Genomic DNA, 18,210 nt, shown 5'->3' with positions numbered 1-18,210 from the left:
TGAGATTGCGGCAATGTTTTCCAGTCAAATGAATGGGGGGAAAATGTGAGAAAAGCACAGAGGTAATCTTTCCCCTCATTTATGACCAGCACTTCCTAAAATGTTTTTTAGCAGTTTCTCTTTCTCTCAATTTCTCTCAGATCCTTTCTGACTGTTTAGCACTTTGCTTATTTGTTCAGCAAAAGTTCAACGTGTCGACATGGGACCTACGAAGAAAGTTTGTAACTGGAGATTCCTCTGTATTCATTTATATTGGTTTGTGTGTGTGTGTGTGTGTGTGTGTGTGTGTGTGTGTGTGTGTGTGTGTGTGTGTGTGTGTGTGTGTGTGTGTGTGTGTGTGTGTGTGTGTGTGTGTGTGTGTGTGTGTGTGTGTGTGTGTGTGTGTGTGTGTGTGTGTGTTTAGGAGCTATTGACATGCTGTGAGGAAGGAAAAGGGGAGATCAAGGATGGTCTTGAGGTGATGCTAAGTGTCCCCAAAAGAGCCAACGATGCCATGCACCTATCAATGCTGGATGGTGGGTATAAACTCACACACACACACATTTATAATGAATGGGGTGGTTTATGGGACACTGTCCTCTGCTAAGTGTCGTGCAAAATGGACAAAAAAGCGTATCCATGTCTATTATTGCCACTAATTGCTCTTTTTGTCACTGAAATGTCATCACTGCCATTCAGCAGTCAACACAACTTGTTTATCTGTGACCCAGTATCATTCAACATGCCACCCGCATATTTGTACAGCACAGAATAAAACTGCCTTTGGTGTTGTTGCCTCAGGGTTTGACGGGAACATTGACTCCCAAGGAGAACTGATTCTTCAGGAGTCCTTCCAGGTTTGGGATCCCAAAACATTGATCCGGAAGGGCCGTGACCGACACCTTTTCCTCTTTGAGATGTCGCTGGTTTTCAGTAAAGAAGTGAAAGACTCAAATGGACATAGCAAATACCTTTATAAGAGCAAGCTATTTGTGAGTATTTTGCGCATTCATGCTCGGACTATGTTTTTTTTCTATACGGTGAGTTATTGCAAGCTTTTATATATGTTCTGTGTGGTTTTCACATCCGCAGACGTCGGAGCTCGGAGTCACAGAGCATGTGGAGGGGGATCCTTGTAAATTTGCCCTTTGGGTGGGCAGAACCCCGACCTCGGACAATAAAATCGTGCTCAAGGTAACGGTATCAAGAAAATGATGATTTTTTAATGTTTTTATTTCAACTACTTCAAAAGTAGGTGTTTGTACAAGAGGGCTTGATCGGAAAAAATGTCTTCCATGTCTTGCATAACTTAATTTTTTTCAAACTTTGGGCCAGCAGTAGCTAAGTCTTCTTTGAAGTTAGTGTGTGATTTGATTGTGTCCTTATTTTATTATAGTTGCAAAATTCAGTGTGACATCAGTGACACAATAGTGAATTTACCCGATGGGATTCTTTATTCAATGGCTTAGACTATGACATGAGAGCAGAATATGGACCTGAAACTTGGTTATTTCATCTGGGACACATTTTGTTTATGATGTATTGAGTCAAAGAAATATATAAACATGTAATAAGTGTGCCTCAAGCTCCAATCTCCTCTACATAAGTGATTCATATTGTACTGTACCGTATGCCCGCATAAAACATATTTTTGGCTTACTTGCTTTTCCCTAGAAAATTCTCATGAGAACATCATGTCCTGAGCAACTTGTTGCTTCTGGTCCACCCCCGCTAAATCACAAACCATTCCTAGCACTGCCACTAGAGGTGGAGAACTGTTTTCTGTTCCTCTCTGTGTTCTTGCCACTGATATTTCACCATCGCATTTGGTGAGGCAGCAAACAAGAGACAGCTTGCATGCAGTGACAGTAATTTCTACATGCTGTTTTTGTCCACAGTTACATGTTTGAAGTCTACGTATATCTTGTGTTGCGCGTCCAAAACCATTTGCTCTTTTTTTATTCATAACGTCACACAGTATGTAGTAGGTGTCTGTCTATCTACTTGTCTCGTTATGTAATTCATGATGACGATCCAAATCTGCTCCTTATATAATGTGTCATCATTGCCGCTTCAGTGTTACTGGTGTCAAAGTGAAGGAGGCAGATCAGGATGCGTCATTGACAGAAATTAGACGTTGACAATATACATATTTGAAGTGTGGGCTTTGGCAGACAAGATCATTACCTCATTGTACTTTCATACAAAAAAATAATTTGTCAAGCCATCTGGTTTCATCTCATCATGCTTTTTCCAGGTCATTTTTATCTACAAATTGATGTCTTACAATTGTGGATGTCTTGTTCCAGGCGTCAAGCATTGAAAACAAGCAGGACTGGATCAAACACATTCGTGAGGTCATTCAGGAGCGAACGGTCCATCTGCGTGGTGCTCTGAAGGAGCCCATTCACATCCCCAAAGCCACCACCGCCAAACATAAAGGCAGACGGTAAGTAACAGAACATCACTTGTTTGTTGTCCTCGTTAAAAGAGCAAGTGTATTCTCTCGTGGCATCCAGTTAACACAGCTCCATCTAAAATGAACACTGTACTCTTTGTCCACCTGCAGAGACGGAGAAGAGCTAGATAGCCAAGGAGATGCTAGCAGTCAACCGGACACCATCTCAATTGCTTCAAGGACATCCCAGAACACATTGGACAGTGATAAGGTAGAGAAACACACACACACGTACACACATATAAACACACACACATATTTGTTGACCGTATGCCAGGGACGAGAAACTGGGAGCCCGTGGGCAGACTCTCAGTGGCCCCTTGATTAATTCCCTGCCTCCATTTTTTTTTAATTATGATTATTATTTTTATTATTATCCAAGGGTGGAGAGTAGTTTTTAAGGCATAATATTATCAATCATCACTAGATGGCAAAGGTGTCTTAGTTGCACACTTACTGGGCTTACACTGCCGTAATACTACAACGTGAGTGAATTTGTGGATTTTGAATAATTTTTCAAATATTAAATTTTGGTTTTTTATTCAGCAATTTTCTGCAATCCTCTAATGGTAATTTTTATGCAAGATTTTTATTCCATTGCACTGGGTTAAAATAGTGGATATTTTATAAATGCATTAAAACACGTATAATAAAAAAATTAAATTGTGTCCATGTTTAAAATAGCTTTTTTTCATACATTAAGTGAAAAAGTGTGTGGTCTTATGTCGCCCCAGTAGCACTAATGAAATATTGTGGAAAAATAACTAAAAACACGTCTGTGGGGGTGTGAATGCTCGTTTGTTTATTTGTCGTACGATTGGCTGCCATGAGTCTCCTTTGCTAACTTTCACTTTAATTTTGTTTGTGCTTAAAATGTGCGATACAGTTCTGAGTTGCTCAACCGTTTGTGCAGCAAGATTTCCTTATTTTTAAGCATATGAGTAACCATACAAAAGGAACATTTTATTCCTGACACCCACTCCATTCACTTGCATACAACAACTGCAGCCTGTAAACATGAAATAATCTTTCTTCATCGAGTTTCCTTTGGAAGTATTGCGTGACAATCCATCTGACTGATTTAATGCAGTCTGTGTGTGTGCATGTGTGCGTGCAGTTAAGTTTGTGTAAGAGAGATTCACTGGAAGCAGGGACAGTCGGCACTGGTCATATCTGGTAATAGCACCACAGAAGGCCCATCCTCCTACGCTCAGTATGAGCAAACCTAACAAGCGCATGCGCACGACCACATAATAATATTTCTATACTTTTAAAGTTGCATAGATTGTAAAATGAAGCCAGGCTTATTTGTCCTCATTTTCCCCTGCTGTAAGAAAAAGACAATTAAATAGAAATGAACAGATAAATATTTAAAGACTCATTCCATTTTCTAGTATTTTATAAGACCCCATCATTGTATGAACATAGTATATAAGTGTTCAGTTCATATGAATGCATCTATTAAATGTGCACGATACCACTTGCAAATAGATATTCCCGGTCAATTTCCTGCTTTTGAATGCTTCTTTATCTCTCTGGCTCTCTGTGAGGATTCTGTGTGAAACCTCTCATTCAGGAGGCGGTGACACTGGTGTGTTTGTGTACTATTTTTTTTGTATGCGAAGGCTCGTGTTCCTGTGTGCATCCGCTTTAGTGATTGACTTGTCAGCTGCTTCAGCCTCCCACTCGCAGAGGATGCTCGCCTCTATGCCAGACAGGAAAGAACCCTTTTAAGTTCTCACCGCTTTCACTCTCCCGCTTGGCTTCTAACAGAGAGAGATTGCAGACAACCCCAGAGTTCGTGTGATATTTTTGTTGCTGAAGTGCTATTAGTAAGACTTTGGAGAAGGCATTGATGGATTTTATCTATTGAATAGCTCTGTGGTGAAGAATGATTCACGTTTCAATAGAGCTCTATTGACTCTTAAATTGGAAGGCGTTGTTGACTGTGGATCAAGAATCGATTGACATTTTGCTCTATTTTTCCCAGTGGAAGTTAAATATATTTTTTCTCTTTGCCGACTTATCGTGTGAAGCTCTCAGTGGTATTAAGGCAGTTTTAGTTGGTTGCGCAGTCCGAAACATTGGGGACTTTTCTCACAATGAGGGAGTGGAAAACAATGGAGAAATTGGAGGAAAGGATCGCACATCCAGTTTCTCAACTTCTCAGCTCGCTGGCTTTACCACACTACCAAAGGGTATGTTAAAAATCAAAATGGAATCATTCATTCAGTCATCATGTGTTCTTTATTGTTTTGTGCATTTACGTAGTGTTATAAGCACATGACACATGAATGTCTTATTATACATGAGATTTTATTGTATGAACTTGCTGACCACAGCAAGGCATACCTACTCCAATGTAAAACAGAAAACACAAAGACGGCAATAAAAATGAATGATTGATTCACAGTATCCGATGGATATCTTGTTCATAGTCTGTTTGATGCATTGTTGTAGAACAGCAATGAATGCATCATACATAGAGTTGTTTAAAATGTGCAGTTTTAAACTACTCTAATCACAATAATAAACTCATAGATTATAACGTATTACCTCTGACAAGGTGAAGCATTATTGTTCATTAAAACAGGATTGTTATTGAACGATGTCAGGTGTATCTAACATTATGACTAAGTGTATTTTCAGATTGACCACGACACAGTATTACAAATATTGTCTCATATTGTGGTGCACGCAATTATTTTAACATTTCTCTATTTTATGCCGTACAGCATCCTAAAATCAAAAGAAAACACGAGCTTGCAGCTTAAAAAATGGCAAAAATCTGAATGGTATTTTGTTCAGTGATTTTTTTTTTTAATGCAAATTGTTATTAAATATTCTCTAAAATGCTATATCTAATTATCAGCAACAGTAATGTTTATAATGCAAAAGTCTATATTCAGTGACATGCTGCAAGTGAATTAAAGGAAATATTTAAAGTGACTCATCATATTTCCTGTTTAAAACCTGGTGCTAATCATGTCCTGACTTATTTTTAGCAGTGATTAAAATGCTGGTTATAAACAAAAGTGTTTTTTCAACTGAAACCAAAACTCTTTACTTTGGCTGCCATACTGTATTCTTCAGAAATGAAAACCTCTTTTCTTTTTCAGCTGTCGGGCGGTTGCGAGCTGACTGTGGTCATCCATGACTTTGCGGGGAGCAATGGAGGCAGCAGCGGCGAGCTGACAGTGAGACGAGGTCAAACGGTCGAGGTCCTGGAGCGACTCCACGATAAGCCAGACTGGTGCTTGGTGCGGACCACGGACCGCTCTCCAGCCCAGGAGGGCATCGTCCCCTGCTCCATGCTATGTATCGCGCACTCCAGGTCATCCATGGAGATGGAAGGGCTCTTCAACCACAAAGGTAGGACAAGGCTGTTATACATCTTGACTCCTGGTATAGTGGAAGAGTAATTGTATTTTGTCTAATGTGTTGTGTTGTAAGAAAGTGAAACGGTAAACCAACAACTAGACCCGCAATGCAAGGTTGGCGTTCATTTTAGTTTTTGAGCCAAATTCACCCCAAAATATCTCATGCGGGTCGGACGAGTATATTAGTAAACCCCCAGTTCTGGCCCGCGCACCACACGTTTGACACCCCTGCTGCAATATGTCAAGTTCTGCCCATATTAATAAAACAACATTACAAAAGGTGGTACTAACTGTTGGAAATTGAACTATAACATAACAGCGCTTTATTAAGTCGACTATGCCTAAACATTCTTGGATGTCATTTCTCATAAATCTGCACCTTGCTTACAGCGTAGCATAAATATTCACTGATCTAACCATTAAAGCATCTCTCCAATCTTAAAGTGTGGGTGAGTGCAAGGCAGCTTGTTTCTATGGCAATATGGCTTGCAAATATTTTCTTTGCGCTTTCATGTGATGAAATAAATGATATTGGAAGTCACAGCTTGGCTTTTGCAGCCCAGGAAGGTGAGAGTGCATATTTTATAGCAGTTCCCGTCTTAGTTTTTTTTTTTTTTTTTTTTGTAGCTGGCAAAAGTTCATGTTTGGAGCCTGCTTGTATGTTTTGTGTGCTCAGAGGGAGTGATGAAAAGGGCTTCTCTCTGCAGGGAATGCTCAGGCATGGTGGAAGAATTAGACAAGGATGACAAATGGTCTTTGCTACTTCATTATTCCTTTGTATTCGCCGACCACCGAGAAAGCCAATTTGTCCCAAATGACACGAGTGACGGGTTTCAGGGGATTAGAGAAGGAAATCTCATCTATTCCTGGAAATAGGGACTAACTGTTGGGAGTCACCGTTGAAAAACAAAGGTAGTCCTTGTACACGATATGCTTTGAAGAGCAAAACTGGTAAGCTTCACTCAAAGTGAATCTCTGATTGTTAAATGCCTTTATGTATCCGAGGTACTCACGATACATCCTTCAAGGTGCTTCAAGCCATCATTCACTGCCAATCCAAGTAATCTTTGATGTCTATAACCGTCAATGGTAGTGAAGGAGTTACTGGCCAAATTTTAGCTGCAAGAGTTAAAAGAAAAGTTTGCAGTAGGTAACAATCAAATATGACGCACACATTTTTCACCAAAGTTTTGCTTCCATTTCATAACCGCATCAATATTTGTTTCAAGGCTTGTTGTAGAACTTCTGTGCATCCTCATGGCTCTAAAATATGCACCCGCCCCCTCAAAGTGAGTGGGTGCGCCTGCAAAGGGTAATACGGCAGATGCACAGCATGTATCTAGACGCTCCCCTGGAACGTGTACGGTGGAGGCTGGCCCGCTATCCTTATAGCAACCCACTTGTGAGGGAGGGAGAGAGGGCGGGAAAGAGAAACTCTCATGCTGCAATTTTTCCTTTTCACTCTGGACTTTGTGCTTATTCAGTGCACATATGCAGGAAAGAAAAGCTTTTATCTGCTTTACATGGTATTGTAGTGGTTTTCTGCAGAGATGTTTTGAGGGATTGTTTCAAGAAGGAATTCCTGAGGCTTGATATTTGTTTGACATGGCCCATGGAATCCACTCTTTAGTGTCTCTGCACCCGTTTTGCCCCATGGATAAAGCACAGGAAGGACACTCTCATAACTGCAAGTTCTGGTTGCTGGACTTGGGTAAGGTGTTTTTGTCTACTACATTTGGCATGAGGCTTCTTTTCGCTGCGGTTTCATGCATATTCTCATTAAGTAAAACATCAAGAAACGTCATACAAGAGGAACAATGTTTGCTTCTAAGTTGTCAAGATTTGAGGCTAGATCGGTTTATAATATGCAGAGCGGACTGGGTCAGAAGAGAGTGTCTGATATTGTCGAATCCAAGGGGTAGTAGGAAACTGAAAAGAAAATGCTGTTTGGAGATTATTTGTCCAAATATGCTATTTTATGCGAATGCTGTGTCCACTCCCTTATCTAGCATGCCAACTCCACACCCTTCCTAAATGTGGCTCTTGGTGGCGAGAGCCTCTTGGCATTGTCCTCATTTCTAGTGAGAGAGAAAGCCAGACTAACCGAGCAGAACTTCCCCACTCTCTGTTCCTCCACCCTAATGTTTATGTTTCTACCACATCTCCGGGAGATGAATAGACCACACTGAAGATGCTGCACTGGTGACACTTCTGGAATCTCAGGCATGTTCCTGCAAATACGTGGCCACTTTTCAAATTACACCCACCAGCCCCTCCCCTCCCCTTTTCTTCAAACACAAACATGATCTTGATGAAGCTGGTTGGGGTTAAGTTGTAATCTACTTGCCTAAACCTAATGGTGTTTAAATTTGGGGTGCAAATAATTAAGGTAATTAAATTATAATTAAATTAAATTATCATTATAATAATGATTTCATTTGAGATTACTCATTTTTAAAGATTCTAAATGGAAAAAGAAATTAGAATCGCACTGCACTAGGTAGAAGGCAGACTTTATTTGAATCAGGACCAAAGTGTACACCTTCATGGTTGTGCACTTCTCGCTTTCATGTATGCATTATCCTGTTGAATGAATAACATACAAATAAATAAATAACGGTGATGACAATTTAGAGAAATTATTCGTCCGGGTCAAGCAACTGTTCAAGGTGTCGTAACATTCAAGACCCTGCACAGGTCAAAGGGCAAAGTTCTAGACCTCTGTGTGTATATGTGTGTCTTTGGGGGTTATTTTCCACTTGGCAGGAATGTGTCAAGGCTGCTAACCTTATGTTTCACCCATTTACGTTGCTCTTGGAATACTTGGGTAGTTCAGTTATTACTTATTAAGCAAACTAAACATACTTCTTTTCCAAAGTAATAACGTTACACAAGAAGTGTTTTTATCATTCAGGACTTTTGGAAATCAAACAATAATAATTTGAATTGCTGACAAATGTCTAGCAGGTTTTAGTTAATGTTTTGATACACGGCGTTTGCAAGTCAATAGTTTAGGTACGTTTGATCACATTGAAAAAAGTTGCTATCTTTTGTGAGTTTGATCTCGATTTAAAACAATACCTGGAAATAAAAGCTAAATTGTTTGATCTATTGTTTTTTATTTGTTATTCATCTTTTAAAGTCAACCCTACATGTTTTTAATTTAAGCAGAATATGAGTATTTGGTCTCTGAACTTTTTCTTAAGTATCACGTCTTGAAATGACACTCACATTAAACTGCATTTTGCCTCTCTTACCTTTCATGTAAAAATGTGCACGTATGAATTATTTATACTTGCGATTCGTCTTCTTAATATAGCCTTCAATAGTTGATTATGCTCATGATGACTAAAACTGAAAACAGCTTTGTAGAAAAGGTGCTATGGAAAATCAACCCAGTCATCCAGTTTGTACACCACTTGTGCTAAATAGATTGTGCTCATCATCCAATAAATACTTAAATCCAGGGATTTACAGTATATAGTATATCATATACTGACTAATTCAAAAACAAAGTTGCAGAATTAGTGTAATATAATGACTAGCATAGCAACACAATGGTCTCAGTCCAAATAAGGATTAATAGAGATTTAGTTTGAATTCTCATAGTTCTGAAATTGATGCTATTCTTCTGTTAGATCCTCATGCACGTGTTGAGAAAACACATGCTTCATACCGACAGCAAAAAGAATTCTGCTTTGAGGCAGAACGGCTGCAACCTTCGCAACTAGCTGCATTTATCACAGGCGTAGGCTTATAAATGCTCAACAATGAAAGGCCATGTTAAAGTCTGGTCCAATTAAGAAAGGCAGTATTTCGCCTCCTGCCCTCTTTAATGAGACTTACAGCCTGTATCACATGGCTAAATCCTTGACAGATGCATTTAGTTAGACATGAATAAGTCTTCCTTTAAAGTGTTGAGCTCCTGCAAAGCATCCAAATGGTTAAATACCCACTGGCTATTCAAGATGTTCAACAACTTGAAATGGCACATGACGTCAACCGTCTAAACATTGATGTAGGCGTCGTCTCTGAGTCAGCGGCAGCCCCCATAAACACTTTACTTTTGCAACTTCTCTTGAGATCTCATGCCAAGAGAAAAAGCCTGGATGTGATTAAGTTCTGGTTCGGCTTAGAAATCAGGATAATGTTGATCCACTCCTCCATCCATTTCTCAAACCACTTTATCATACTCTCGGGGGTCGCGGACATGCTGGAGCCTATCCCAGCTGACTGGGCAATAGGCGGGGTACACCCCGAATTGGTCGTTAGCCAATTGCATGGCACGCATGGACAAAACACCATTCACAATCACACACACTTACAATTTTGCCACTGCATGTTTTTGGAATGTAGAAGGAAGCCTGAGCCCTCATAATATCCATCCATCCATTTTCTGAACCGCTTAGTCCCCACGGGGGTCGCGGGAGCGCTGGAGCCTATCCCAGCCGTCATCGGGCAGTAGGCGGGGGACACCCTGAACCGGTTGCCAGCCAATCGCAGGGCACACAGAGACAAACAACCATTTGCACTCGCACTCACACCTAGGGACAATTTGGAGTCTCCAATCAGCCTACCAAGCATGTTTTTGGGATGTGGGAGGAAACCGGAGTGCCCGGAGAAAACCCACGCGGGCCCGGGGAGAACATGCAAACTCCACACAGGGAGGGCCGGAGGTGGAATCGAACCCGCACCCTCCTAACTGTGAGGCGGACGTGCTACCCAGTGCGCCACCGAGCCGCCCCCTCATAATATATTTTTGTCAATATTAAGAGATGCTTATTCCATGAACATTTTGATTTTATTTGGGTGTAGAACGCACTCGTGGTTTTGCAAATGAAGAGACTGAAGAAAGGAGTAGGAGTAACTAGTATGGAGAAACATAAGGAAATCGCTGAGGGTGACATTTTCTTTGGAGTTATTTTCAAACAGTAACAATGAAAAACCCACAATCATCACGAGAACGTTGTCCCTGAAGCATTGTGGCTCATCTTTAAAGATTCTAGCAAAATCCAGTCTCATCATGTTATTTCAACGATTGTGTTGTCGTCGTTTTGTTTTTCTTTTTCTTGAATAAAAGGGTACCAGATGTTTTGGTACCAAAATTGAGTTAAAGGAATTCCTGTCCTAACATAATTTCTTCCTCAGGAATTTCCCAGCATTTAGAGCATTGTTTTGCATCAAGAGATTATCTTAATTTGTAATGTAGAATTTGCCATATAACATCTTCTTTTTTTTTTCTTTAGATACCTTGTCCGTCTCCAGTAACGACACCCTGCAGCCAGGCTCCAGCCAAACCTTGGGGCCCCACAGTTCGCCGGGGCCCAAGCGTCCTGGGAACACATTAAGGAAGTGGCTGACCAGCCCCGTAAGGCGACTCAGCTCTGGCAAGGCAGATGGTCACGTCAAAAAGCTGGCCCACAAGCACAAAAAGAACCGGGACGGCCCCCGGAAGAACTTGGATGTAATGCAAGGCCCTCAGAAGGACTCTGACGACAGTGCCGCCACCCCACAAGATGAAACACTGGAGGAGGTAAGAGACGAAATGGAAGACATTTCTGTTTTTAAACTACTGTTTCTGACCCATCTGGTGCTGATGAGCTATTTTCCTGTCACCAGCGCATGCGTAACGAAGGACTGAGCAGCGGAACGCTCTCCAAGTCTTCTTCATCGGGCATGCAGAGCTGCGGAGAGGAGGAGGGTGAGGAGGGGGCTGACGCCGTCCCTCTGCCTCCCCCAATGGCCATTCAGCAACACAGTCTGCTACAGCCTGACACCCAGGATGACAAGGTGGGAAGGAAATTACGCTGCATAAATTTGATTTGGGTTGTTTCCATTCCAGTGCAAGTACAGTGTTGCAAAGTACGCACATAACTCCTCCTCAAAAAGGTTTCTCATTAAATATACTGTAGATGTCCCAAGATAATGCAAAAGCAGTGCTTTTGTCTAAATAAAGATCTTCAATTTACGTCAACATAGTTCCTTGGCACCAAGATTAGTAAAATGAAGTACCTACATTCAAGGTCAAGTAAGCGATACCTTTACTAGGCTTGAGTTAAAAAAAAAAAAAAAACTTTAATTCAGCCTTCAATTCAGACCATTTTATTTTTTCTCCATAAAAACTTTTCTATCTACCTACTGTCAAATGTAAACCTTCTACTTAGCACTAATAATCTTTCCTTTCTTTCCCTCTTATTTTCTTGATGGCTGCATGTTTTGTCTGTCAGCATTATGTTGATTTCTGTTCTGCCTCTCTTCTATCCCAGTTTCCCTCTCTCGCCATGTAAACGTCACTTTCACTGCCACACCTTTTGTTGATGTAAATTACCTTCTTGACTTCTCCTTTTACAATTGCCACGAAGTATGTGTGAATCCCATGGAGAATTGTTACTCGTATACGGTTGCTAAAATGAATACTCCATTCTTCATGCAGTCGAGAGGTTAAAAACTTTTGTCTGCCCTAAGATGGACCTGTCAATCTGATGGAGTATCAAGCAACACTTATTTCTCAATAATTTGATCCATGAAGTGTTGATGCAACCATTTTGAACCAAAAGCATGCCCCTTGACCTTGCCCCTAAACCATCTTTCCCCATAACCAGCCTGTGACTGGCTCCAACTTGGCCCCGATTTAACCTTTTTATTAGGAACTGCACACCCGCCAAGTCCTTTTTTGAACAATGTGGACATTCGGGGGGGCCAAACTCTCAACTGGGTGAGCCTGATCAAAACACAGACAGCAGTCACCATAGTGTTTTAGCATAAAAGGTTTTCCCGCTAGCTTAAAGTTTTCCACATCTGTAATATCGCAATGAAATAATATTTTAAAAAAGATAACATTTATTTGTTTCTGTCTTTTCTGGCCAGTCTGCATCACGCCTGTCTGCTCGGCCAAGCAGCTCAGAGACTCCGAGTGCTGCTGAACTGGTCAGTGCCATTGAGGAACTGGTCAAAAGCAAGATGGTGAGGGAGAAATCTAACAAAGACGTGCACACATTTGCACACAGAGGAGGTCACGTTGTTGCAAACACACTTTGCTTGGGTGTTGTTATCAGAGGCACGGTGTCCTACCCGACATCTCGCGGCATTGTGACTCACTGATGCCAACTGTCTTCTTTTCCAACAAAAGGGCATTGCTTTGACTATTTTCCCCAAGCATGCATTTTCCATTTTATATATTACACAACTCTAACTTGTGAGAGAACATTAACTGAATGACAAAGCACTGAATGTTCCCGTCTTTTTCAAATCTTTTTAATGAAGTGATTGTGGTGATTCAGTATAGTCAGCAATTTCTCCTTTTTAATCACTAATAATTGTTAAACCACTTGACACATCCTTGCACTCTTCAGTCACTAGAAGATCGTCCCAGTTCTCTCTCAGTGGAGCAGGGTGACAGCAGCTCCCCTTCCCTCAACCCCTCTGACAACTCCGTCTTGTCATCCTCCTCACCCATGGAGGAGGTGGACGAGCGCAAGTCCGGCTTCCTCAAGCGAAGACAGTGAGTTACAAGCCTGGACCTTCTTTTCTTGATAGAGGACTTGGTTTGAGTTGTTAGACTGCTCTGCAATTTTCTGCTTGTATGGAATATTTCTTAAGTGCATTTTATTTGTATTGAGTAATGAATATTTTTTTCGTAGTTATGTCTTGCTGGAGTTGGTGGAGACTGAACGAGACTATGTCAGAGACTTAGGATCAGTTGTGGAGGTAATAAGAAGTTAAATATGAACTATAATTAGCAATTTTTTTGTATACACTGCAATGTTGCTGGCTCTTCCCCTCAGGGTTACATGAGCAGAATGAAGGAGGAAGGTGTACCAGATGACATGAGAGGAAAAGACAAGATGGTCTTCGGAAACATCCATCAGATCTACGATTGGCACAAAGAGTATACTCACAGCCTTTATTCTTTACATTCATCAAAGCGTTTTTCAAAGGTTGTTAAAATAATGTGCTTCTGTGCTGGTGTGGTCGCAGCTTTTTCTTGGGAGAGATTGAAAAATGTTTGGAGGATCCCGACAGACTTGCTTCATTGTTTGTCAAACAGGTATACTGTTCATATCTGCTCTTGATTTTCTTGATACAGTACTGTATACAGACATTTAAAAGAGAAAATGTTAAGACATTTTAAAGCAACAAAAGAAAGAAAAATGTGTTTTGTTCAAATAAATTTAGTGTCTTGTAATGTATTGAACTACACCTGTATTGTGTAATTTAATTTATACCTGATCTATATTCCTCAATTTTTTGTTTTCTTCCCATCGCAGGAGCGCAGGTTTCACATGTACATCGTGTACTGCCAAAACAAGCCCAAATCAGAGCACATTGTGTCAGAGTACATTGACACTTACTTTGAAGTAAGAGTTTTTAGTTTTGTTGTATTTGTTATTTTATGCATGATATGTGTGCTGACTTTTTTACTGTCTTTAATCAGGAACTCAAGCAACGATTAGGCCACAGGTTGCAGATCACCGATTTGCTGATCAAACCTGTCCAGCGAATAATGAAATACCAGTTATTGCTTAAGGTAAAAAAAAAAGAAATAGTTCATTAAAGTAGCACGTGTCACTCATTCTTTCACCACTTGTGAATTATCTGTTCATGTTTATCATTTATTAGGATCTTCTCAAAGTTTCTAAGAAGGCAGGAGTGGATTCATCAGAGCTGGAGGTGAAAATATTGACTCGGTTGCACCTTAAACACGATCGTGCTGAAACTAACCATTTAAACCGCACGACAGAAGCAACAATAATTTCCAATTGATTGATTGAAGAGTGCTTGTATACGGCCACTTAAAGTTTGCATTTTCTGTTTTGTTTTAGAAAGCTGTCGAGGTGATGTGCATTGTGCCTAAGCGCTGCAACGACATGATGAATGTTGGCCGCCTTCAAGGCTTCGATGTAAGACTGCTTTCATAATGGTTTGCTTGTTTTTCTGCATGTCTGAAACGTTTATTTTGTGTACTGCATGTATGTAAATTAGCAGAAAAACAGAAATCAGGTTTGCAATTTCGGTAATGATCGCTAGGTGGCAGTGTCTACTAAAACGTTCTGCTTTTGGGTGGATTTCTTAGTCCTTTCCTTCTGACTTTTAGGGTAAAATTGTAGCACAGGGCAAATTGCTCCTGCAAGACACTTTCTTGGTATCAGACCAGGATGGGGGACTTTTGTCAAGAATGAAGGAAAGGAGAGTTTTCCTTTTTGAGCAGATTGTTATATTCAGTGAACCACTGGACAAGAAAAAGGGCTTCTCTACTCCAGGCTACCTCTTCAAGAACAGCATCAAGGTTCATATATGGCTACAAAACCTATATGTATATACAATGCGTAGAGTCCAGATGTAAAACTAAAATCATTTATCATTTTGTCCATTACCTCAAATCCTGATGCACCATTCACAGGTGAGTTGGCTGGGTCTGGAAGAAATTGCAGAAGACCCCTGCAAATTCACATTAACGTCCAGATCATCTGGTGGCAATCCGGAGAGGTATACCCTCCAGTCAACAAGCCCTGGAGTTTGTCAAATTTGGCTCCACCAGGTCAGCCAGATTCTGGAAAACCAGCGCAATTTCCTGAATGGTGAGAGAATGATAATGATAATTCCTTTAGTTACAGCTCAAGCTATGGAAGCATTGCAAGACTGACTCTTTCTTCTTTTCCACAGCTCTGACGTCCCCCATAGAGTACCAGAGGAACCACGTGGGTGGCAGTGGTCCACCCAATAATAGTAGCAGTACAGGAGGTCTTCCTGGAGGCAGCACCTCCACCAGTACCTCCAGTCTAGGTGGTGGCGGCGGTGGCTTCGGAGGATCTGGAGGCAACTCCTCTGGTCTTTGCGGCCCTCGCTCCAGACCCTCAAGAATTCCCCAGCCTTCCTCACGGCTCCCCCAGCCCGTCCACCACCACCACCCAGGCCCCGAAGGGCCTGACAGATCAGCAGGTATGTGGTCACCCTGCCAGCCCCAATCCAACCCCTCTAGCCTATATTCAGACACAACCTCAAACGGCAAGCTGGTAAATTCCGAGGTCCATAAGATGGAGCTGCTGGATTGTGGCGATGGAGGTATCTCTAACAACGGTAGCAGACCGTCAGGCAGCTTGGAAAGAGTTGTCAGGCATGGTTCGGAAGGCTGTGAAGAAACCCAGAAACCTCAACCGGTCGCTATCCCACAAATGGCTGTTGCTCCTCTGCATTTGGCCCTCAAGAATCCCCGAGTCAGGACAGTCTCACCTCTGGTCTCACCTCAGTCTCCTGGGGGGGTCAAGGAAGCTTTTGGCCCCACCAGCCAGTCTCACAAAAGCAACACTTCGTGGGCCACGGTCCCGTCGGTGCCTCCTTCTCCCACTAGCCGACCAAGTTCCTGCATCAGTGACGGTACTGGTGGAGGGGAATCATTCAGCAGAGGAAGCCACGGGATTCCCACTCACCATCGCCACTCCACCCACAGTAAGGATTTAGATCGTATGAGCATGTGCTCCTCCACCAGCGAGCAGTCCATACACTCCACCCAAAGCAACGGGGTAAGAGGCCAAGTCGAGGTCACGGCTTCACAGAAGCTTCTCAACTTCACTAACCCCCGCCTTCACTGAATGGCTGCAGTCAGTCAGCACGCCGCTGCATCTGAGAACAGCTTGCAACGACTACTACACTGGGAATTAATGGCAATCCGAGTGCACTAACTTCACAGAGAATGTGTGTGAGACAAACATGTTCTTGTACTAACAGGGAAAATCTAAGTCAGCGAAGCTGTTTCTGCTTGATTTCCTCTTGTGGGCTTCGATGTTTGCCAACATTTTAAACATATTCTGGTCTCTCTCATGAAAAATTTCTGAGGATGAATCTTGTGGGAGGAAATGTTTGTAAACATAAGGGGCTTCCTGTTGGCAAAATGTGAGTGACTAATGCTACGTTTGCACTATGTTCCTGGCGGTCGCAGCAAACAATTTTTCCCAAAACGTAGTGCGGTGTGGGATTTTTTGCAATTTTGCTCTCAGTATTTAAGTCCTTCAAAGTTTTCTCACGTTCTGTCATGATGGCCCATGAGGAGATGGAATGAGTCCTTGGATCTTAAAGGCAGGTGCTCCACGTTTTGGCATGTGGGTTAGGGTTAGATACCCATAGATACCCGTATTTTTTACCTGGTTCCTTACGTTCTGTCAAGGCTTCCTACAAATGAATCAAATTAGTTGGTTGGCTGGTCCACGATGTCTCACGACCTTCTCGATTGCTGAAACGAGGCTGCTATGGCCATCAGGAACATAGTGTAAACATACATGATGAATTGAAAAATAATGACAACCTGGAGACACACGCTCATCATTACTTCCTTTCCTCTACTTGCTCAATCTGAAACTTGTCTTTTCTGACTGATTTAGGTGTCTCTCATCAGAAAACATAATTTGTCCTCAATAACTGCTATTTATTACAAATTGTGAGATGAGAATCATTACGTCTGCTTCACATGATCTCAAAACTTGTCACTATTAACTAAATTAAACACTTCCATGTCTCTGCAATGTTCAAATCAATTTAACTTGCTTCCATTTATGCATGTGCCTAGTCAAGTTCAAACACGGTTGTCAATCAAATCATGCTGTTTGATTGATGGAAAGCCAATACTGTTACTCGCTGTATTACTTTGCTAGCAGATTCATGCTTTAAACTCTTTTTCTCTCCTTGTCTTCTGGTAGAGTGAAAGCAGTAGCAGCAGCAGCAGTGTGTCCACCATGTTGGTGACCCAAGACTATGTAGCAGTGAAGGAGGATGAGATCAGCGTAGCACAGGGTGAAGTCGTCCAAATACTGGCCAGTAACCAGCAAAACATGTTCCTGGTGTATCGAGCTGCCAATGAGCATTGCCCTGCGGCTGAGGGATGGATTCCTGGCTTTGTATTAGGACACACTTCATCCTCCACTACACCCGATTTCCCAGAGGGAACCATCAAGTAAGACAACAAAAACATTTCTGCTAAGCTGTTGTATCGTGCAAATGTCAGAAAGATAATGTGATGTCTCTTCTTTGGTTTAGAAAATCCCTATCATGGCATACCGCGCTTCGTATCCGCCGCAAGTCCGAGAAAAGAGACAAGGACGGTAGGAAATTGGAGAATGGCTACCGCAAATCTCAGGACAACCTGGTTAACAAAGTCTCTGGCAAGGTGGACAGTGCAAATGATCAGAACGGTTCTCTTTCTCGTTTGTACTGCAAACTTACGTAATGTATGAATTTATATTTTCATTGCAGCTTCTGAATCCCAACTTCATCAGTGATGGTGAGTGCACTACTGAATGAATGTTTGTGTAAGATATATCAACACCGTTACCTGCATTTCAAGAAAATCGGCTGTAGCTCAGCCTAAGTGTTCTAGAAAAAGTGGTGAATGGATTTCAACAA

General features: G+C 41.7%; 1 protein-coding gene across 3 annotated transcripts in view; it reads left to right on the top strand.

Annotated features, from left to right (window-relative positions):
- The window catches only part of triob (trio Rho guanine nucleotide exchange factor b), a 67,112-nt gene that overhangs the window by 44,794 nt on the left and 4,108 nt on the right, over positions 1-18,210 (top strand). For 2 of the 3 annotated variants that reach the window (XM_037272780.1, XM_037272782.1), the window contains 23 exons: positions 404-515; positions 781-971; positions 1,072-1,173; positions 2,289-2,428; positions 2,549-2,648; positions 5,557-5,809; positions 11,064-11,350; positions 11,437-11,607; positions 12,685-12,780; positions 13,170-13,318; positions 13,458-13,524; positions 13,602-13,705; positions 13,795-13,864; positions 14,085-14,174; positions 14,252-14,344; positions 14,437-14,487; positions 14,640-14,717; positions 14,912-15,103; positions 15,218-15,395; positions 15,481-16,337; positions 17,508-17,761; positions 17,845-17,974; positions 18,061-18,088. In XM_037272780.1, the coding sequence (XP_037128675.1) occupies positions 404-515; positions 781-971; positions 1,072-1,173; positions 2,289-2,428; positions 2,549-2,648; positions 5,557-5,809; positions 11,064-11,350; positions 11,437-11,607; positions 12,685-12,780; positions 13,170-13,318; positions 13,458-13,524; positions 13,602-13,705; positions 13,795-13,864; positions 14,085-14,174; positions 14,252-14,344; positions 14,437-14,487; positions 14,640-14,717; positions 14,912-15,103; positions 15,218-15,395; positions 15,481-16,337; positions 17,508-17,761; positions 17,845-17,974; positions 18,061-18,088 (3,793 nt within the window). Of the gene's footprint in view, positions 1-403; positions 516-780; positions 972-1,071; positions 1,174-2,288; positions 2,429-2,548; positions 2,649-5,556; positions 5,810-11,063; positions 11,351-11,436; positions 11,608-12,684; positions 12,781-13,169; positions 13,319-13,457; positions 13,525-13,601; positions 13,706-13,794; positions 13,865-14,084; positions 14,175-14,251; positions 14,345-14,436; positions 14,488-14,639; positions 14,718-14,911; positions 15,104-15,217; positions 15,396-15,480; positions 16,338-17,507; positions 17,762-17,844; positions 17,975-18,060; positions 18,089-18,210 lie in introns of those variants that run through there. The other variant, XM_037272783.1, reaches the window with a different exon arrangement.

Source organism: Syngnathus acus, chromosome 16, assembly GCF_901709675.1.
Source record: "Syngnathus acus chromosome 16, fSynAcu1.2, whole genome shotgun sequence".
NCBI lineage: Eukaryota > Metazoa > Chordata > Actinopteri > Syngnathiformes > Syngnathidae > Syngnathus > Syngnathus acus.
The sequence above is the reverse complement of the archived record's forward strand: the minus strand, read 5'-3'. Positions and strand labels throughout refer to the sequence as shown.